The 22,344-nt window shown below is 32.8% G+C and overlaps 3 protein-coding genes across 3 annotated transcripts; 1 reads left to right on the top strand and 2 right to left on the bottom strand.

Moving 5' to 3' along the window:
* The first annotated feature begins 1,442 nt into the window (after positions 1-1,442).
* LOC133175034 (thioredoxin-like) lies at positions 1,443-5,691 on the top strand. Its single transcript, XM_061310122.1, has 5 exons — positions 1,443-1,580; positions 2,041-2,145; positions 2,796-2,864; positions 5,099-5,164; positions 5,395-5,691. The coding sequence occupies exons 1-5, from the start codon at positions 1,560-1,562 to the stop codon at positions 5,461-5,463; spliced, it is 330 nt and encodes a 109-aa protein (XP_061166106.1). The 5' UTR covers positions 1,443-1,559; the 3' UTR covers positions 5,464-5,691.
* Positions 5,692-11,038: 5,347 nt separating this feature from the next.
* Positions 11,039-16,473, bottom strand: LOC133174942 (prostaglandin E2 receptor EP4 subtype-like). Its single transcript, XM_061310035.1, has 2 exons — positions 15,646-16,473; positions 11,039-11,544 (listed from the first exon to the last, which is right to left on the bottom strand). Exons 1-2 carry the CDS (start codon positions 16,471-16,473, stop codon positions 11,311-11,313), a joined length of 1,062 nt encoding a protein of 353 aa, XP_061166019.1. The 3' UTR covers positions 11,039-11,310.
* Positions 16,474-18,618: 2,145 nt separating this feature from the next.
* LOC133174941 (prostaglandin E2 receptor EP4 subtype-like) lies at positions 18,619-20,860 on the bottom strand. Its single transcript, XM_061310034.1, has 2 exons — positions 20,030-20,860; positions 18,619-18,852 (listed from the first exon to the last, which is right to left on the bottom strand). The coding sequence occupies exons 1-2, from the start codon at positions 20,858-20,860 to the stop codon at positions 18,619-18,621; spliced, it is 1,065 nt and encodes a 354-aa protein (XP_061166018.1).
* Between the last annotated feature and the right edge of the window lie 1,484 nt (positions 20,861-22,344).

Here is a 22,344-nt window from a genome sequence, read left to right as displayed (position 1 = left end):
ACTATGTTGTGTATGTCCTTAAGCTCATAAAAGTAATGTCAGCAAATATTCTGTATAATTGGCATTCTGCTGAATTATAGAAATAACATTAATACTTTGAACAAGAAACCTGAATTCTGTTTATTAAACATAATAAGATAATATACCTTCTTATAAAGATGCCATGTTTCTGAAGAAGTCTTCGTTTCATCGAACGACACCCAAGAGTCTGTCCACTGAACATCATTTCTTCCTTTGAGTAGAATATATGTAAATCATATGAAATTTTTAACATTTGTATGAGTTAACTAAAAATAATGAGCTATCATCAAAATGTAGATGTTACTGACGATTTTTCTAAATTTGATCAATCTATCAAAGAAGAATGATGAAATAAAACACAAGCAATATTACCTGAATAGCCCTTATTGCCATATCCACATTGTATGATCTCCGTCTTCTCAAATTTAGTCTGGTCATGCGCCTTTTCAAATGTCTACAGCTTAATTATTTAAAAAAAAATAATGCATAAAATATATCTTAAAATGGGAGCTTTTAACTTCAATCACTATTTCTTAAATAACAGATATATACATACAAGTAGAACACGCATATAAACAATCTTTGAATGAGACTATAAATTTAATGTATAGTAACTTTATTACTCTTAGAGAAAATATTAGCCTATACACGTACTTACATTATCATAACTTATGACAATTAATAATACCTACCTTATTTTCACACCATAATTACTTCAAAGAAGGAATATTTTTCTTTATTATCGTATCCGTTAAAGAAATATTCTTGAATCTTTTCGTCAACAAACGCCATGTTGTGCAATGACTGCTGGGAATGTTATCCGGTTATAGAAAGTACTAGTCGATAGAGCGATGGTGCGATGACACGATGACGATAGTGCGATAAAGCAATAACGATGACACGATATAACATCGCGCCATCACTATCGCGCCATCGCATCATCGCTATCGCACCACTGCATCATCGCTATCGTGCCATCGCGTCATCGCTTCATCGTACCACCGCATCATTGTCATCGCATTGTCGTGCCATCGCATCATCGTCATCGCACTATCGACTCAAACCTCGATGGTGCGATGATGCGATAGTGAACTGCATGGCCCTATCCGGATTCCATAGTTTATTGTGTAAACATTGATTCATTGAATCTACCGTATAAACCAGAAATCCACGAAATTACGTCACCACGAACAAATAAAATTTTGCTTGCACGAACATTGACTCCCCACGAATTAAAATGATTCCGCAGTACCTTCCTTTCCCCGATGTAAATTATGTTTAAGGACTGCTTGGAAAGGATATTGTTGATCGATATTGCAGTTTTTAGAACTCTATTAATCAAAAGCAAGGATGTAAAAAATCAATACACGATTAATTTGTGAGCTCACAACATAACGATGGAAGTAGATATTGAAAACTTCCATTTTGGGAATTGTGACAGGTAAAAATATTGATTATTTCCAGTTAACAAAGTCGCCAAGCAACTATTCGTTGTCGTCTGCAACAGAACTCCGCACAAAGAATCAGATTCTCTCAAAATGAAGGAGATTTTCACTCAGGTAAAACATGATATAATTTTCTAAGTTTCATATTCATCATCTATGGTGTAATTTCAAGGCTTTTAAGATTTTTATGTGAAAAACTGTATGTTTATGATTTTATGCTGGATCGGTCTTATTGAGAATTTATTGATTTTGTTGCTGTCGGTGGTTTCAAATTCTTGTATCAACTAAAAGTCACTCAATTATGGTGTATTCTTTATTAAAATTTATTTAAACCAGCAGCAAACGTATAAATTCAACTTTAAAAACAAGTATGCAACAAACAGCTGTGCATTTATTTGATAATACTTAGTTAAGCAATGAATAATGATAGTTTGAACAAAAGCAACGATGCTACAACTGCAATGGAGATTGCAAACAAGGTTAATTATGTGAGATAAGAGTTATTTTAATTGAAAAAAATAATGTGCTAGTATGCGTCCTAAAACTAAAGATATTTTAATCGTTTACGTCACAGGATGAACTTGAGGAGCTGTTGCGTAAAGCTGGACAGAAACTGGTCATTATCGACTTCTGGGCCACGTGGTGTGGGCCGTGTAAAGTCATAGGACCCATGTTTAAAGTAATACTTGTTTCTACAGATGCTAAGAAAATCGGGGGAACAGATTGTCATGTTTGATGGCTTCTCAATATATTTTTAACTCTACGCCACAACTGGAACATTTCTGATATCAAAGGAATTTACTATAGTATCTTAATCAAGTCGAAGTTATTTATATTCTGTCAAATAAAACTCAGTGCAAAGCATGAAAATTGTTAAATCATTATACATGTATAAATATATTTACATGATTATTCAAATGAATTATAAGTACTAAACAGTTGAATATTGCAGCATTTTTTGCGGAAGAAAAAAAATGACTTAATATAAAACCTTAGCTTAATTATTCGGGTTACAAAAAAAATTCATTGCATTATTTTTTGTATTTTCCTGCATGCCCAGTCATAGAATTTTATACAGTTTTAGAACAATTTAATCTATTTAGTTCAACTAAGTATGTGGTTTGGGAGAAAATATATGGTTTCTTTACGGAAAAGCAAATATTTAAACTATACATACGAGAACCTTTATTAAAATATGCCAGTTAAATCAAATAAAGAAAGTGGCAAAGTTTGAACAAATAATACGTTGGCTAATAATGAATACAGTATCAGGTTGAAAAAGTTCAATGTCAATGAATAAGAAAATGAAACCTTTGCTTTCTTTTACAGAAACTGGCGAATGATCCTGAGTATGAAAAGGATGTAATATTTGCTTCTGTGGATGTAGATGAAGCTAATGTAAGTATAGACTTCCGCTTTTAAGTTATCGGTTCTAATTTTACGCATGTAATTAGAGAAGGGAAGGGGATTGCCATTCCACGTTCTATCGCAATTTGATAAGATTTTTATTCTCATTTTTTTCTTTATACCGTTTTCATTGTTTAAAATGCATTATACTTGGTATTTCCATCTTATTATTCTTCACTATGTATCACATTAAACAAGGTATAGTATCTTTTCTGCACAAATAAAATACTGCAAGCATGAATTAAATAGAAATAGCTCAGTGAAATTTGATCTTACAATAGAATATTAAGGTCATACGCATGTACATGTACCTTACAACGTACATTACCCACTGATAGTTTTTCAAGATAAATGAGGGGTGTCTACTATATATCGTAATCATTTGGGGGTGGGATGGGTGGGTGTTGCTTTTAAGAGGGAAATATTTGCAATGAAGCAATCATCCCTAGTGGAAAACGATGCATATATAGCATATTTTCCCAGAGGAAGGGTTTGCTGTAATTTGTAAAACAATCCGTTGGAAGTTATGCTATCTTCCCCGAGGAATTTCTGCAAGGATGAACCAACATATTGGCTGTATGGTTTATTGTATCAGGGGTCGTCAAAGAGTTCTGCTAGAAATATTATGAAACATAACTATTATAATAACTTCCTTTACACCATCTTACGGGTTACCGTCAGATAACACAATATATTATGTTTTTTTTAGAAGCAGAATGTGTTGGAAAAAAGTTCTAACAGCAAGCTAAAAGACCGTAGAATGGTCAGAATTTTGAAACGATAGATGATATCCATTATATATGAACGATGTATTAATGTGGGTGTGTGTGGGTGTGTGCAAGGGTGTGTGTGTGGGTGTGTGTGGGTTTGTGCAAGGGTGTGTGTGTGTGTGTGGGTGTGTGCGAGGGTGTGTGTGTGTGTAGACGGAAAGGGAGTGATATACAAACAAAATCTACAAAAACCTCCCTTCCCCCAAAAAGGAATATATTATTAAGTTAGAAATCATCAATCTGCCATGATTGGGTTAGTGTTAAAAGTAAGGATGTTAGCGATTGATATGGGTGTACTCAAAGGTTAAAATTGTGAACAAGTACATGTATTCCAGATCATTTTTTTTTAAAATAATAAGAAATAGCAGAGACAATAACACAAAACTCTATATACGTGTGTGTAAGAATCTGTTTACTTTTTATAGTATATTATACGGTAAGTAAACAGATTCTTAAACACATATATACGTATATGATTAAATTATGATAAACGTGTTCAATTCAACAATGCATCAGTTTTTTTTTCTAAAATTATAATAAAAACCTTGCTTTTCTTAACCATCTTCCCGGATCTTTCCAGGAAGCTCGGAAAAATAATCTCGGATATGTTTTCCGAGCAGGTCGGAAAGGTCCAAGAAGATGTGATTGCTACAAAACACTACCACACTGGGATATTATAAACTAGGTACTAAATAATTGTATTTTTACCTCAAATTGAAATTACAGTAAACTACAGAATGCTTAGAGCACAGTTAATGAGTTCTGCCATTACCAACGAGAAGCCCACTCCATTCTGAATTGAGATCCCCCCGTCCCCAATACCTCCCCCATTGCACTACTGTGTCTTCCTATTAATAACCAATCGACTCTGCAAATTAAAACAATGGTTCAGATATCGACTTCTTTGTTTTATGATGGCTACAGCGCTTGCTCATCTATCTTTTAAAAAGATAAGTATGTGTAGCAATTACGGAAATTATATCATGTTTTACGTACAAACAATTTCAGAAACGCGGAAAGCTATTGACAAATAAGTTGATGCAAGGATATCAATAGTCTCGTTTAAAGTCAACATTTTGCAAATTCTATGGCCGATACAACGACCTTGTTAGCATATAGAATGTATCGAATTTTGACTGACGTTTTTCATACAAATTGCTGAGCCATTATTTTCACACTGAATTGTCCACAGTTGTGACCGGTCGACAGTAGATGCTTACTTCCTTATGACACCTGATCCCTGATCTGATGTTTTGAGAGGTCCGTGTTTGCTCTTCTCCCAATTTGTATTGTTTTAACGGACTCTTGAGCTTGATTACTGTTCGTTATTTTCATAATTTATACTATTGTTTATTGTTATCTAATTGTTTTAACAGTTTCATTTTCTGATCTCGTAATACATTTGTCAGTTATAAATCTATAAAATGTTCTAGAAGATCTAATGTTAATTAATAGGAACTTGCTGAGGAAGTGGGAATAGAGTGTATGCCTACCATCATGTTCTTTAAGGACCGAGAAAAGGTAAAACTAAAAGGTTAACTGGTTAATTAAGGTTTGATAGAAAGGGTAATCAACACATAAAGTCTTTTCAAGAATGCCTAAGGCAATCGACGCGAAATGTTACTTCTAATGAAACAGAGGTAAAATTGAAACCGCAGTAAGTACATTAAAATTATTCACAACAATTCTTAAAGCAATCAATGCAATATGTTGCATTTTCATGTAATATACTCTTATGTATTTATTTTTAGATCGATGAAATGTCAGGCGCTAACAAAGCCAAACTAGTAGAAAAGATAGAGGAGCTCCGGAAGAAATGAGGAGATGCCGAATGATGGACACATTAGGGAAACCCCACCCTGAGTTTGTGAGACAGTATGACGTTAGATAAAAACCCTTTATTTCAGTCCGGTTGTGAGTTATGAACGATAACATTGTGTACAGAGAGGATGAATGACCCCATTTGACATCCTCCCCCTAAAATGTACTGTATTGTAAAACTGTTGTACAAGTAAAATTGATGAAATAAACTGAAAAGAAAAATAGAAGATGCATGTATTTTGATATTATGGGGTTTAACTGATTGTACTCTAGACAAAAACAATATTTTTTTTTTTAAATTTAAGGGGTTATTTGTAAAATTGTCACATTCCAGTTTTGCTAACCTCGAAGGGATCCAAACAAATTGGCAGACACATGAATAATGTATTAGGTGCAATGTGTGCTACTAACGCTACATCTTTGAATTATACCTTTTGACTTTTGCGATTCTCAGCTCTTTGAAGGGTTGGCCAAGCCATTGAAAATTTCCAAAAAATGAGAAGCAGATCATTTCAAACAAAATATTGTTTATAAAGACATTTCTGAAAAATAAATCCTTTTCTGCATAACGTTTCATCTAAGTTTACAATAGGAATTATTGAACCCCGAAATATACAAGGGAGATTTCCCAAAAGTTCTTAAAGACATGTACATATAAAAATAAGTTATGCACAACTAATTTCTGATGCTTGCCTTTAGAGTAGTGAACAGCAAACACTGCTTCAAAAAACAAAGAAGTCTTAAACTCAAATTAAATACAAGGATAAGAAAAGGATCTCTGGGTAAGAACTGTAAATTGAAAAGCCAATAAATGTTTAAAATTCTCGTCCTCACCTCTAAAGCCTATCAGACAAACATCATTATACATCGTTATACATTGTTTTCACATGTGTAACGAGCGATAAGCCTTGTCGACTTATTTGGAATATCTGCCGTTTTATCTTGAGTTAAGGCCCAAAGATAAACTTTTATTACACATTGAAAAGGTATTGAAGTACCTGTATCAGTTCGTAAAAAGGACCTCAAACTCCTCAAACTTTTAATGGGTTAAACGCAAATTTTGTGGAATATAGTGGATTACTTTTCATAGTTCCTAAACACTAGAAACGTCAACAAAAATGGAATTTAATTAGAAATAAATGTATCTTAGTACCTCAAAAAATGTGAAAGTTATGTTACTCATTATTTTTGCAATAACTTTAACTTGGTACTTCAAAAGAAAATCTAAAACTTACTAGATATTTTTGTAATAAACATGTCTTGGCACTTTATAAATATATGAAAGTTATTAAATACGTTTGGAAAAAGCTTGTCGGCAGGTAAGATTCCCTTTCAATGATTAAAAGAAAATTTGAGGAAAAATATTTTTATATATTCTGAAAAAAATGGTAAAAAACTCTTTCTCTTTTTCTTATAAAGTAACAGATGATATAAAGCTTGAATGTTTTTACTTTAAGCTTCAGTAAGCTCCTGTATCATTTTTTAAAGCAAACTTATGAAATGAACACTATCTGAAACAAAACTAAAGAGACAGTATTTCATCTATTGTTTGTGCCCCTTTTCAGTAGTCAAATTTAAAGCTTAGAAACAATTGTTATATAACACTTAAAATTTCTCCTGAGAAAATCGTTTCTGGATAATACAGTTTCAATCAGACTGATTGCAAAGCTTTGAACATTTACCAGTCTGGTAGCAAAACAATATATAATGAATTGTAAGTAGAAAAATATAATCCCTCTTTACATGCTTATCTTGAAGAACTTAAGTGCTATTAACTTTAGGAGTTATTTTCCTCATTTTCAGAGTAAAGCAACGTTTGGATAATTAAAAGTATTTCTCAGTAGTAAAAAGATATGTTTGGATGATTTACTGTCTGTAGAGGATAATGACCAACTAAACTGTATGACAAACGAGATTTCAATTTTCCATCGTCAACTTTCCTTATTTTGATAGTATTAAACTATCACTTGAATGTATTGTTTACGTCTCCCAACCTAATAGACAAGCAAGAGCATGCTCTGAGTACGATCAATTTTTAAAACAGACAGGCTACTGACAAAAAAAGTTGATGTTACAGGAATGAAAAAAAATCGTTCAAAGTTAGCACATGGAAATTTTATGGTCGTTACAACTTCATTGTTTATTCATACAACCTTTTATTCGGTCGTATTTTGTCAGACATGTTACATGCCTATTGTTTGTTAATACGGCCTTTTATTGGGTCGTATTTTGGCTGACATGTTACACCTATTGTTTGTTAATACAACCTTTTATTGGGTCGTATTTTGGCTGACATGTTACACCTATTGTTTGTTAATACAACCTTTTATTGGGTCGTATTTTGGCTGACATGTTACACCTATCGTTTGTTAATACAGCCTTTTATTGGGTCGTATTTTGGCTGACATGTTACACCTATTGTTTGTTAATATAGCCTTTTATTGGGTCGTATTTTGGCTGTCATGATACACCTATTGTTTGTTAATACAACCTTTTATTTGGTCGTTTTTTTGTCTGACATGTTACACCTATTGTTTGCTAATACAACCTTTAATTGGGTCGTATTTTGGCTGTCATGATACACCTATTGTTTGTTAATACAACCTTTTATTGGGTCGTATTTTGGCTGACATGTTACACCTATTGTTTGTTAATACAGCCTTTTATTGGGTCATATTTTGGCTGTCATGTTACACCTATTGTTTGTTAATACAACCTTTTATTGGGTCGTATTTTGGTTGACATGTTACACCTATTGTTTGTTAATACAACCTTTTATTGGGTCGTATTTTGGCTGGCATGTTACACCTATTGTTTGATAATACAGCCTTTTATTGGGTCGTATTTTGGCTGACATGTTACACCTATTGTTTGTTAATACAGCCTTTTATTGGGCCGTATTTTGGCTGGCATGTTACACCTATTGTTTGTTAATACAACCTTTATTGGGTCGTATTTTGTCTGTCATGTTACACCTATTGTTTGTTAATACAACCTTTTATTGGGTCGTATTTTGGCTGACATGTTACACCTATTGTTTGTTAATACAACCTTTTATTGGGTCGTATTTTGGCTGGCATGTTACACCTATTGTTTGATAATACAGCCTTTTATTGGGTCGTATTTTGGCTGACATGTTACACCTATTGTTTGTTAATACAGCCTTTTATTGGGCCGTATTTTGGCTGGCATGTTACACCTATTGTTTGTTAATACAACCTTTATTGGGTCGTATTTTGTCTGTCATGTTACACCTATTGTTTGTTAATACAACCTTTTATTGGGTCGTATTTTGGCTGACATGTTACACCTATTGTTTGTTAATACAACCTTTTATTGGGTCGTATTTTGGCTGACATGTTACACCTATTGTTTGTTAATACAGCCTTTTATTGGGTCGTATTTTGGCTGACATGTTACACCTATTGTTTGTTAATACAGCCTTTTATTTGGTCGTATTTTGGCTGACATGTTACACCTATTGTTTGTTAATACAGCCTTTTATTGGGTCGTATTTTGGCTGACATGTTACACCTATTGTTTGTTAATACAACCTTTTATTGGGTCGTATTTTGGCTGACATGTTACACCTATCGTTTGTTAATACAGCCTTTTATTGGGTCGTATTTTGGCTGACATGTTACACCTATTGTTTGTTAATATAGCCTTTTATTGGGTCGTATTTTGGCTGTCATGATACACCTATTGTTTGTTAATACAACCTTTTATTTGGTCGTTTTTTTGTCTGACATGTTACACCTATTGTTTGCTAATACAACCTTTAATTGGGTCGTATTTTGGCTGTCATGATACACCTATTGTTTGTTAATACAACCTTTTATTGGGTCGTATTTTGGCTGACATGTTACACCTATTGTTTGTTAATACAGCCTTTTATTGGGTCATATTTTGGCTGTCATGTTACACCTATTGTTTGTTAATACAACCTTTTATTGGGTCGTATTTTGGTTGACATGTTACACCTATTGTTTGTTAATACAACCTTTTATTGGGTCGTATTTTGGCTGGCATGTTACACCTATTGTTTGATAATACAGCCTTTTATTGGGTCGTATTTTGGCTGACATGTTACACCTATTGTTTGTTAATACAGCCTTTTATTGGGCCGTATTTTGGCTGGCATGTTACACCTATTGTTTGTTAATACAACCTTTATTGGGTCGTATTTTGTCTGTCATGTTACACCTATTGTTTGTTAATACAACCTTTTATTGGGTCGTATTTTGGCTGACATGTTACACCTATTGTTTGTTAATACAACCTTTTATTGGGTCGTATTTTGGCTGACATGTTACACCTATTGTTTGTTAATACAGCCTTTTATTGGGTCGTATTTTGGCTGACATGTTACACCTATTGTTTGTTAATACAGCCTTTTATTTGGTCGTATTTTGGCTGACATGTTACACCTATTGTTTGTTAATACAGCCTTTTATTGGGTCGTATTTTGGCTGACATGTTACACCTATTGTTTGACTACTTATTAAGCTGTTCCCCTAGTCAACACAGAAAGCTCAAGGCAGGTGACAGGTGGACAGAGGATGCTAACTCCAACGAGGAACCTGATTCCACCTCTGAAGTTCCCAGAGGTTCGTGCTGTATGCCTTGTTCACAAATTTGCATTGTTTTTTTCGGAGGGGGTGGGGTGGGGTGGGTGGGTTGAGATGGACCATTGTTCATTATCTCCACCTTCCGCATTTTTTACAGAAATTCTTTATGTAATATTTACGAATTTCTTTTTTCTTTTGTCATAGCTGTGTTTTTCTTGTATAAAAATGCATGTTGTTACAGAAATAAGAACACACCTCCTCAAAATAAATTTAAGGAAGCTCTAAACACTAATGACAAATGCTTTTTGGACTTTGAGAAAAATATATCATATAAAGGTGCACATATTCAGTGTATCTAGTTCATTTTCAACATATGGTGCCTGCCTTATTTCTGCAGAAAAAATGTTCAAAGACAATGGACTATTCATGAACAGAAATCACTGTTGTTTACTTGCATCGGAAAAATTAATGGAAATAATGTATTCAATTACTTAATCTTGGTCTAACATACATGTAACATTAAGAATACTTTAATCCATAAGAAATTGTGTCATTAACTGTAGATTCCCATTTATTCTATTTTTCTTCTAAGGACGGATCACTCTAACTCAATAAAACTACTTTACAAAAAGAACTCTTTAGTGTGCAGTGTTTAGAGCTTCCTTAAAAAAAACCGTAGGAAGAAGAGCGTGCTCAGAACACTCGAAATCCACATGAACGAACTACCTTCCCCAACCCACTGAAATTTCAATTAGTTTAACTCAGAACCCTCTTGAGAGAATTAACATTCTCAAAAGTAATGTATACGCTCCTGTTTCAAAACATGAAGAAAATGCTCGCGTGACACAAATTTATTCATCATAAGTGCCTGCGTAAAAGGAACAACATAAACTATAGGAAAATACCTAATACTTACATTTTGAATACAAATAATAACACGATTTATTACAAAAAGTCACATTTATATCTCAACAGTTTTAAAACAATCAAATTAATGGTCTAAAGCTATCAAATTCCCTAAGTACTATTCATTGCTGATACTAATGTCGATGCTGATTAATATGTCAGAAAATTGTCCATATAATATACTAGTTGTAAAAACACGAGAAAGATAAAAATAAAACTTTACATGAAAAACGTAAATGATTAAATAAAATAATTAGAGCTCTGCTTTAGGAAAGGCAATGGTATAAACAACCAATTAAATAGTTCTAAACCAGTTTAAGGATTCCGTTTATTATACCTTGTATTCAAAGTACCAGTAGCCAACAAATACTAAACAATTGTTATTTTTGATGCTACTTTTGGTACGTTACTCTTGTTGTGTGAATCCCTGTTACGATCCACAAGATTATTTACACATTTCATTAGCATACCAAATGCTTCCTTCCGGAACAGGATGTAGATCCATGGATCTATTACAGAGTTAGTCACACCCATGCGCAGAACAATCAACTCGGTTCTACCTTGTCCAACTATAGAGAACGTAGCGTGCTGGAATATGTTTACCTGTTAAACAAATTATGGTTTTAAGTACATATATGACAAATGCCCTATATTAAATTATTAACACATAAAGTGAACATCACATGAAATCTGTTTATAAGTTCAATTAACAAAGTAATCTTCACAAAGACTAGAAACGTGGATAAAGACTTAGAGGGTGTTTCTTGGAGTTACTTAGTTTCTCAGTCACATGTTAAACTGCAATAAAAGTCGGTTGCAGAATAGATTTCTTGCATGAATAATAGTGTTTGATGTGTAGAAGTCGAGGATTGCACGGAATATATATATAAAAGATATATATATATATATATATATATATATATATATATATATATATATATATATATATATATATATATATATATATATATATATATATATATATATATATATATATATATATATATATACATTGAAAATACATAGGATACTCAGAAAATATAATTTTATTGTCAATAAATAATGTATTTATAAATAAAAAATGTTTAAAAAAGAATTTACATCTATCAATTATTTGGGGTGAAATTCTTTATAAGTCGACTGGGGCTGTTTAATTCTTACAGCGCTTACATAATTATTAAATTCCTATATTCTCAAATATACCAATTGACCCCGTTTCCTCCTATTCATAAAAAGACAGTTATTAATTTTTTTCCATTTCATGAATAGTTCACAGTAAAAAGCTGATTTAAGCCGTGTCATAAATAGAGAAAAGCACTTAACAGCGGAACATTTGATTTATAACCGGTCACGGTAGCCTAGTGGTAGGGATTCGTGATCAGGATGGCAGGAGTTCGATACTCGTTCGCGCGCCGCTTCAAACCTAAGACAAAAACAGGTATTGACTGTTCCTTCGCCAAGAGTGCCGAGTATAGGTCTAATTTTGCAGCCCTTCACCGGTACAGGGATGGGGTCAATTACATAGGAAAGCAATTAATTAAATTACTATTACTTGCCCAAAACCTTCAATTGAATTACCATTACCATTACAAGGATTTTGAAATGTAATTAATTAAATTACAAATTAAATTTTATGAACTTATTATAAATAAATAGTCATGAACATTTCTTTATAGTCATATCAGATTCAGTTACAGCATTTTTTTCTCTACATTTACATTCTTTAGATGTTCATGAAATTTTCTCAAATAAATTGTCTCCAGCTAACTTCTCAAATATAGTATCCCCACTTAACCTATATTTATCAGATTTGAAAGGTTTTTCCTCCGCAGTAAAGATACTTTCCACTAGAGCATATGTGACAGGGATAGATATATACTAACTAGCAAGAATACTATGTTTACCCATGTTTTTACCACAATTCAAATGTGTTACAAAATTTGATGTCATTTTTAAAAGCTTTCTGGTATGTATTCATAAAAAAACTAGTCAAAACTATTAAGTTTATTTGTATATGAAACACAGAGAGAATATTTTGAAAGAACCTTTAAAAAGTGCATGAGATAAAACAGCAATTCACTAAAAGGAGGAAATATGAATATTTCTGTAAGATATTGACCATCAAAATATTTTTCCCTAAAGATCAGTTATGCTTTCTTGAATAGTGTATAGTGGGTTGGGGAGGGGGAAGGTATTGATTTTTCATTCATTATATACCAGTGTAATTGAATGTAATTGAAAAGTTATTGTGAATTACAAATTTTTTGGCTTTGGTGAATACATAATTGAATGGATTAAGATTCTGAACACAAAATTTAAGGCTTCAGTGTTACAAAGTGGGTTTTTTATCTGATCAGATTGACATTGAGAGAGGATGTAGACAAGGGGACCCTGTCGCACCATATTTGTTTCTTCTTTGTGCTGAAATTATTGCAATCTTAATTTAGCAAAATAAAAATATAAAGGGTATCATGATAAGTGACAAGGAACATAAAATAAGTCAGTACGTTGATGATACATCTTGCTCTTGATGGTTCGCCTAAATCTTTGTTTGCTGCCTTGGATACCTTAGATATCTGGTTTAAAAGGAAACAACTCTAAAACAAAAATAATATGGATAGGCTCAAAAAAGTTTTCAATTCAGGTCTTTCATCATTCTAGATGGAAACTCGACTGGGGCTCCACAACTTTTAACCTATTAGGTATTAACTTTTCAGATGACCTACAAAAAATTACAAATTTAAATTATGGCATACAGATTCCAAAAATAAAAAGCATGCTACAACATTGGAAAAGAAGAATCCTAACACCAATTGGTCGAGTTACTGTGGTAAAATCTTTAATTATTCCAAAAATTAATCATTTGTTCATATCACTCCCTACTCCAGAAGGGGAGATAATCTCATCATTATGCAAAGATATTTTTGAATTTATTTGGAATGCAAAATGTGATAAAATTAAACGTACTGCTTTAATTCAAGATTATCAGCATGGGGGATTAAAAATGGTGGAAATTAGCAATTTTATTATGTCTTTGAAATGTTCTTGGCTGAAAAGGCTAATAGCAGGTAATAAACCTTGGGTAGATATTTTTGAAGCTATAAATGGTACAGATTTTGTTCATAAATTACTTGATTTTGGTGATGCATTTATCTCTGAATGTGTAATCCCCCAAAACAACTGTTTTTGGCAAGATGTTTTTAAGTCTATGCTTCATGTTATTAAATCTTTTGTTATAGTAAATTCTACATGGAAAATTTTTCCTAGCATCCCAGTGTGGTACAATACAAATATTAGGGTTGGTACAAAAACACTGTTTATAAAAAGTTGGTATGAAAAGGGTGTGAAACTGATTGATGATTTTTTAGATGAGGAAGGAAATTTTCTACCACATGCCATTTTTCAGCAAAAATTTGGTATTCAAGTATCCATCATGCAATATAACAGTGTAATGAGTGCAATATCAAAATATATGAAATCTTTTGTAAACAAAGGTTTATTTAAAAGATCTTCTACTCCATATATTCCATTGTATTATCAATCTTTTTTTGCAAAATAGATGTACTAAAACTATATACAAACAGTTAAATGCAAATATTATTATTCCTACTTCTGTACGGAAATGGAATTTAGAGCTCAGCCATTATGGTGTAGAGGTTTGTGTTCAAGATGTTTTTAATGTTTGTTTTAAGACTACCAAAGACTCTTCAACCCAATGGATACAATATAGAATTCTCCATAGAATTTTACCTGTTAATTATTACTTGAAAAAAAATCAATGCTGTATCATCTGATAGCTGTTCTTTTTGTAAACATCGAGTTGAGACAATTCAACATATTTTCATTAATTGTGAAAAGGTATCCTCACTATGGAGTGATCTTAGCATGCATATGTATCAAATAACTTCAAAAAGAATTGGTTTTAATGTAATTAACATTTTATTAGGCGAACTTCCGTTGTCTAAAGGTAATAGAGTTGTAAATTTTCTGATCATGTATATAAAACAATATATTTTTCTTGTCTAAAAAAAGGCAAACTGCCAAACTTCCTGGAACTTCTCTTTCACTTATACAATAAATATAGGGTTGAAAAATGTATTGCAAGCCAGAATTTTAAATGCAAAAGTTTAATAATACCTAGAAAAATTGGAAATGTTTATTTGACAATGTTAATAAGTCATAATCTGTTACAATATGTAAGACTTTTTCTTTCCTTCTTTTTTTTGTGTCCTTATATCGATCTGTTGATGTATTTTTTCTTTCTATCATTCTGTTAAAATACAAGAACAAGTATGCTTCCACATACCAAAATGAATATGTATGAGTGAGAAAGTGAGAGCGAATGGTGTGTAAAAAAGAAATGAATTTAGTAATACAATATGTTTGTATTAAGATGAAAAAAAAAATAAAATTAAAAAAAAAATTGTGAATTACATCATTTTCTCATGTATTAAGTAATTAATTAAATTACAATTACCTGTAATCGAAAATTTGGCCAATTACACAATACTTTCAATTACATCAAAATTTGTAATTAACTACTGTCAATTACCATTACACATTACCATTACTCCATCCCTGCACCGGTATATGGTGACGTCTACATGAGAGTGAAAAATTCTCGAATGGGACGTAAAACAACATACAATAAATCAATAGATTTATTTTGGTATGAGAAAATTAAAAAAAAAAATTAATTCTTACCACAAGAGGCGCCCAACAGGATGTAAAAACCGTCACTATCATCAACAGAAAGAGGACAACCGGAAGGTCGTTCCTGTTGGTCTTAGCAACAGTCTTACTGAATTTATTCTTTATGAAGAAAACAATAACTAACACGTTTATAAGCATAGTCAAGATGACGACCACCGCCCCAGTAGTGGCATAGATGTAGGAGTATATCACTTTGGCATTTGATGACATGTCAATAAAATCAAGGAAACACCAGGAACCCGGATAGTAGTTTTTACTGGCACCTAAACCATACAGATGTAGGGAGCTGATGACTCCCGATAAAGTCCAGGCACACGCTAGCATGATCAAAGCTCGACGTTGTTTTGACGGAGTATTATAAAGAAATGGAAAGAATATGGCATAGAAACGGTCAAACGACATGCAACAGACGATCATAGCAGACGACATTAGTGTGAACATGAAAACAAAGCCCAAGTAATCACACAAAGCTTTTGGAAAGGTGTACTCGAAATTGGAGATATAGCGGTACTCTGCGAACGGATAAGATGCCAGAATTCCCCCGCCATCAGAAATAGCTAGTCCACATACCAGTCTATAGAACGGACGCCATTTGTGACTCCTTGCAGAATAGCACAAAACAAATAGAGCTATGGCGTTACCAACAACTCCAAAAAAGAACAGAAGTGTTACTGGAGCGATGTGTTCGTACACACGAGTGGTGGTCGTCAGATTCTGTGTGTTAGTTAAACTGAGCGGTGATATGGTGGTTACATTTGAGGAAGAAATAATGTCAGAGACATTGTCGTAATTAGTATCATTGTCGTAATTCCTATGCATTGTCGTAATTGCTGCAATTTCTCTCTGAAGAGATCTCTCGGATCTTTGTTGTCATCCTTGTTTCATCTGTGCTACAGCTAAAGCATCTATCTGACAGTAATTATATTGATACCTTTTATACTGATTTACTGACATTGTCTGAGAAATGGACGATTAGATTTCAGCTGTAATGGTGATTTTTAAATCAAATTATCGTATTTCAACAAATTTGATATCAACACGATTGAATTCTAACCCTAATGTAATGATTTACCTATTCAAGCAAAAGTCTCTTGAATTTAATGACATTTTCCACTTTGTTTGATTAGATGATATTTGTTCTGACTTATCTAAAGTAAAAGGGTATAATGACCATTTTGTAAAAATCATTTTAGGGCAAAGGCATGGTTTAATATATATAAACTTGTCCGTCCATTTCTTTACAATCCTGCAATTTATTGAAGTTAAATTGTCCGTCTAGTATAATATAAGATTACAATATATCAGGGTGCTGTCATAATGGTCTTTAGACCCATTAGGTGAAATATCCTCTCATGTCTTTTCAGTCATATCACATTGCAAAATATATTTGTATTCTTTTAGAAAATTTAACAGTTTGCTAATTAAAATCATGATAGGTAAAAAAATGTATGTTTAAAACAACAAATCATAGCATACTATGTTTTCGATAAAATCATATGGACTTTGCACGTACCCAAAGATTCAGTTCCTTGATAGTTTTCCACATACGTATTTACAAAAAGTAAATATGTTATAATTATTGAGACCAATGGATCACTTTCAACGTTAAAAAATGATTATTACATTATTTCATTGAACATTTGATGTAGTCTTCTGAGACCAGAACTATATACAGTCAGTTGAAATTCCTAAGGCCAAAACTCGTACTCCTGTGTTAGTTGATCTGTTTTTGTATATCGATGACGTTTTATTAATTTACAATATTAATTTTAATTCATATGTAAAATCGAGATATCCTAGTCAACTAAATATAAAAGACACCAAAAGGTCGGCTATATATGCTTCATATTTTGGATGTCTTACTGAATATAGACATTAACGGCAAAAACAAGCAATCTATATGACAAACGGGTTGACTTCAGCTTTTCCATCGCAAACTTCCCTTTTTATGTAGCAAAATTCCTCCATGTATCCAATGTGATTTAGTACACAAGACATGTTCTGTGTACAATCAGATTTTCAACCAGGGCAGGCTATCCTGAAGCTACAGGGTTTCCAACAGTTTCATTTAGCATTTCGAAAATTCAAAGGGCCTTATAATGATTTTGTTTGCAAAACGACCTATTGTTGGGTCGAATTTTGACGTGCATGTTTTATATTAATTGCCAGGCCATTGCTTTAAAACTAACCTGCCTGTGGATTCCCGAGGCTCACGGTTGGGATGAATGGTAGACAGGGAATGCTTACTGTTACTTGGTATCTTGTCTCAAGTCTGCTGTGTCCAGGGTTATAACTGTCCATTGTCCTAGACACGTCCGTAATAGAGTACATTTATCTGCACCTCTGAGCCTGAAAGATATTTTCAGTCCCTAATTCATAACCTTGCATGGTTGATTTATTATTTTGTGCATTGCGTTAAATACATCTTCATGGAATGAACTGTGATGTTCGTTTTTTTTATTTCATGGGTTGTTTTTTTGGGGGGTGGTGGGGTAGTGGTGGTGGTTAATCCAGTGATTTATACAGTTGGCTTCTTAGTTCAGTGCATGTTAAGATAACAAATTATGATTTTGGTCTTTAGTGTAGCCACTTACCATTGATCTGTACTTCAGGTTCACATATTTCACTTGCTTTTTTTTTAATCATTAAATGATTTAATGCTACAAATGAGGACATTTGCGATGTCTAGCATAAAAAACACAACATGAAATACTATTTCTATTTAGCAGTGACATACTAACATTGAGGAAATACCGGTATTCATTTCTCGGTATGTAAATCATACAGTAAATTAGTGTGAAACTATTACTGTCAGGAAATTATTCCATTTTCTAACTAGTGACCGCTATTGCTATAAAACAATTTGGTAATAGGATGTACTAATAGAAACAAATTGATTTTTTGATGTTTATCTCGGCAGTTAATTCAACATTTTTATTTGGCATGGCCTGATTGCTGATAACACTAGGCAACCGTTGTTTTTGATTTCATTTCTGAAATGCTGTCATTGTTCTTTGTGTCCTTCTGTCTTCCAAGTAAACGATGTATAATATTCATCAACATGATAAACACTTCCTTTCGAAATAAAATGTAGATCCATGGGTCTATCACGGAATTTGTCACGCCCATACGCAGAAAAGTCAGCTCTGTTTTACCCTGTCCGCTGGTAAAAAAAGTAGCATGCTGGAAAATATTCACCTGTAAAAATAGAAGTAATACTACATTTCAGCAATGCTTAAAATAACAACACTTCAACCGGCCACCTTTAAAAAAATTGTTTGGTTGCCCTCTTCCGACAGACTGGCTAAAAATAGCCCGACTCAAGATTTTTTTAACCTCCACGAAGTAATTATTTTTTTTTTTATGTATTCTGGAAAATAGATTTTTGAAATTTAGCATTGAAATTGAAATTTTCTGAGATAAAAATTTCTCACCTACCTACCGACCCATTTTTTTTTTCAATCCTTAGTCGGGAGAGGGCAAACAAACATTATTTTTAACTTGACCCGATTGACTGTTTCAAATATGGAACAAGGAACATATATATATAATTAAATTTTCCAGCAAAGAAACTCAATATGGTTAGCCATTTTCAAACCAAGAAAATGTCTGTTTTGTTTGCAGTCCGGTAAATACAAAAAAGAATTGTGAAAATCTTGCAGCAGAAAAAATTATTTATAGGAAAAAGATATAGGATAGATTTAAAACAGTCACACACGGCAAGTATGAATGTTTTTTAAGAAGATTTCAAGAAAAGGCTCATCAGGATATGACTAAAACGGCTTTTCTAAAAATAATCATTAAGATACAGTGAATTAAATGAAACTGATTTCAAAGACAGGTATGTAGACTAAAAATGTGTTGTTGTTTTTTTGTAAGCGCAAGTTCGTTTTAAAATGGATGACATAAATCATTTTGTGCTAATGTCTTTTACCTTCGGTATAAGTCTGCCTGCTAACAAAGTATCATTTTTCAGAAATTAAGCTTTTGTTTACTATTTTAATTTGGACATTACAAGACCTTCAAGAAACTTTGAAGAATATAGACAATCTGAAAATGAAGAATATTCTAGAATTCTCCTGCAAGCTAGAGACCGTTTGTAATGATTAATTATGCATAGAAAAAAATTATCACTGTATTATTACTGTATTATTTTTATGTTCTGGAGTCATTGAATTTTTATTAGATTATAACCATTCTATTTTCCCTGTAAAACTCTTCATTCGGTGAAATTTCCTTTGGTGTAAATTTTATAATTACATTGAATAATTTTTTTTGGACTGAAAAAAAAACTACAATCGTTTTAGTTTGATACACTTCAGACATTTTGTATTGACTTAAAATAATGGAATTGAAAGTGCATTATCTTTCTCACCATAAGCGGAGCCCAACAGGAAGTAAAGACTGTCACAATCATCAACAGAAAGAGGACAACCGGAAGGTCGTTCCTATTGCTCTTGGCAACAGCCTTTTTGAACTTATTCTTGATGAAGAAGACTATCACAAGAAAGTTTATAAGTATAGTCAAAATGACAACTACTGCCCCTGTGGTCGCATAGATGTAGGAGTATATCACTTTAGCATTTGTTGACAAGTCAATAAAGTCAAGAAAACACCAGGAACCTGGATAGTAGTTTTTACTGGCACCTAAACCATACAGATGTAGGGAGCTGATGATTCCAGAAAGCAGCCAAACACATCCCAGCATAACCATCACTCGGCGTTCCTTTGTCGGTGTGTTGTAAAGAAATGGAAAGAATATGGCAAAGAACCGATCAAACGACATGCAACAGACGATCATAGCAGACGACATTAGTGTGAACATGAAAACAAAGCCCAAGTAATCACACAGAGCTTTTGGAAAGTTGTACTCGAAATTGGAAACATAGCGGTACTCTGCGAACGGATAAGACGCAAGAATTCCCCCGCCATCAGAAATAGCTAGTCCACACACCAGTCTATAGAACGGACGCCATTTGTGATTCTTTGCAGAATAGCACAAAACAAATAGAGCTATGGCGTTACCAACAACTCCAAAAACGAACAGAAGAGTTACTGGAACGATGTTTTCGTAAACATGTGTGGTGGTAGTCAGATTCTGTGAGGTGGAGAGGTGGAGGTATGGAGAGGTGGTCTCATCGGAAGTTACAATAGATTCTGAACTGTTGTTGTTATCTTTTGCATCCCGTACACTTACATTACCCATGGTAACTAGATTTTAGTGTCTCTGATATTTCCTGTAGGCATATTTCAAAAATTAAAAAAAAGAAAAAAAATTATCAGCCAGTCACTGTAAGCAGTTAGTAGTACTGACATAGAAAGGTCAAACATGAAGGTGTGCTTTTTATACAGGTCTTTAATTACATTGTGCACAGTGAACTATTGGTCTAAAGCTGACTTGAGCAAACAAGGTCTATCGATCTCAAAACTTTTTCATCAAATTAAACTGTTGTTTTAACAAATTTTAACAAAAATGCGGAAGTTTGCTAACAATAATCTATTAATTAACTTTGGAAAGCTATTCATTGAAAAGCTGATGTTGAAATTTTCTTTTCTAGTGTAATTAGTAAAACATGATTCTAAATTATTTTGCCAAGTCATCATAATATGCTGAGAGTTGATAAGATTTCAGCACCTTTTATAAACTACACAAATATTAACAGCTGTTACCCTTCTGGTACAGACTTTACATATATCTTTACCAATTCCGATGCAATACCAATAGCCGCGACAGAATTTTAAAGAGCCATTCTCTGTAACGACTTGAACTTTTATATAGAAGCTGTGGCACGCATAGTCTCAGAATTTCTCCAAAGTCTCTATGATAAAAGTCTTTGATACCGTAAACTTAAATCAGGCAGAAATTGGTTGCTACGTGACATGGTTACCATGGCAACATGTCCTAAAGATTGAAAAATGGCATTTTTCAACATGTTCAGAGTCCCACAGTTAACGTTTGCAGCAAAGCAAACAAGTGGTAATGATTGTTTCTGAAAGTTGAAGGCCTGATGTATTAAATGCATGATAAACATGTTTGGTAAATCAACTATTACATACGTTACTATGGAAACAAAGTATTCAAAAGTAATAATTTTGCTCAATTAATTTTATAACATCATACACTTAAGAATAAAAAAAAATATAGGTTGAAATACAAGCAAATAATAGACAAAAGATCCTTGTAACATATACCATGGAAGAAATATGATATTTCTTATAGGTTGGAAATGGTTGCTATGGTTTTAATACCAAGAAGGGATTTTAAATTTACTCTCTTAGTGATTAAATCTAATCTTATCTTTTTAAAAAGCATATTTCTATATAACTAATGATCAATTTTTAAAGATGTTCATGTGACCCTAATTCTCACATTTCAAAAAATGCAAATTCAATTCTTTGAATAGAGCGTTGCTATGGAAATAAGCCGAAAAAATATGCATAAAAATCTGAAAAATATTCTGTTTCCTTGGATACGTACCCTTGTATGTAGATTCCCAAAACTTTTATGATTGGTAATTATGAACAACTAACCTGACTTTCAATTTTGACTGCCACCCAATCTCTAACTGGATGCAAAAAGCTGGCACATAGGGTTTAATATTGATATAAAATTAACAAAATCGAACATTTTCCCTTCTTGGTTACCATAGCAACAGTGTTGTATTTTTCAACAAACGTTATCAATATATG

The sequence above is a fragment of the Saccostrea echinata genome, unplaced genomic scaffold (genome assembly GCF_033153115.1).
Source record: "Saccostrea echinata isolate AGI-Se365-2 ecotype Australia unplaced genomic scaffold, CSIRO_AGI_Sech_v1 ptg000060l, whole genome shotgun sequence".
NCBI classification, from domain to species: domain Eukaryota; kingdom Metazoa; phylum Mollusca; class Bivalvia; order Ostreida; family Ostreidae; genus Saccostrea; species Saccostrea echinata.
This window is presented reverse-complemented; position numbering and strand designations above follow the sequence as displayed.

What these genes read in the sequence shown, in the direction of transcription:
- LOC133175034 (XM_061310122.1), top strand. Translation starts at nt 1,560, where the DNA reads ATGAAGGAGATTTTCACTCAG. An exon ending in TGAAGGAGATTTTCACTCAG is followed by an intron (nt 1,581 to 2,040) that starts GTAAAACATGAT and finishes TTTACGTCACAG; the next exon opens with GATGAACTTGAGGAGCTGTT. An exon ending in TCATAGGACCCATGTTTAAA is followed by an intron (nt 2,146 to 2,795) that starts GTAATACTTGTT and finishes TTTCTTTTACAG; the next exon opens with AAACTGGCGAATGATCCTGA.
- LOC133174942 (XM_061310035.1), bottom strand. Translation starts at nt 16,473, where the DNA reads ATGCATAGGAATTACGACAATGATACTAATTACGACAATGTCTCTGAC. An exon ending in CCTGTTGGGCGCCTCTTGTG is followed by an intron (nt 11,545 to 15,645) that starts GTAAGAATTAAT and finishes TTTGTTTAACAG; the next exon opens with GTAAACATATTCCAGCACGC.
- LOC133174941 (XM_061310034.1), bottom strand. Translation starts at nt 20,860, where the DNA reads ATGGGTAATGTAAGTGTACGGGATGCAAAAGATAACAACAACAGTTCA. An exon ending in CCTGTTGGGCTCCGCTTATG is followed by an intron (nt 18,853 to 20,029) that starts GTGAGAAAGATA and finishes CTATTTTTACAG; the next exon opens with GTGAATATTTTCCAGCATGC.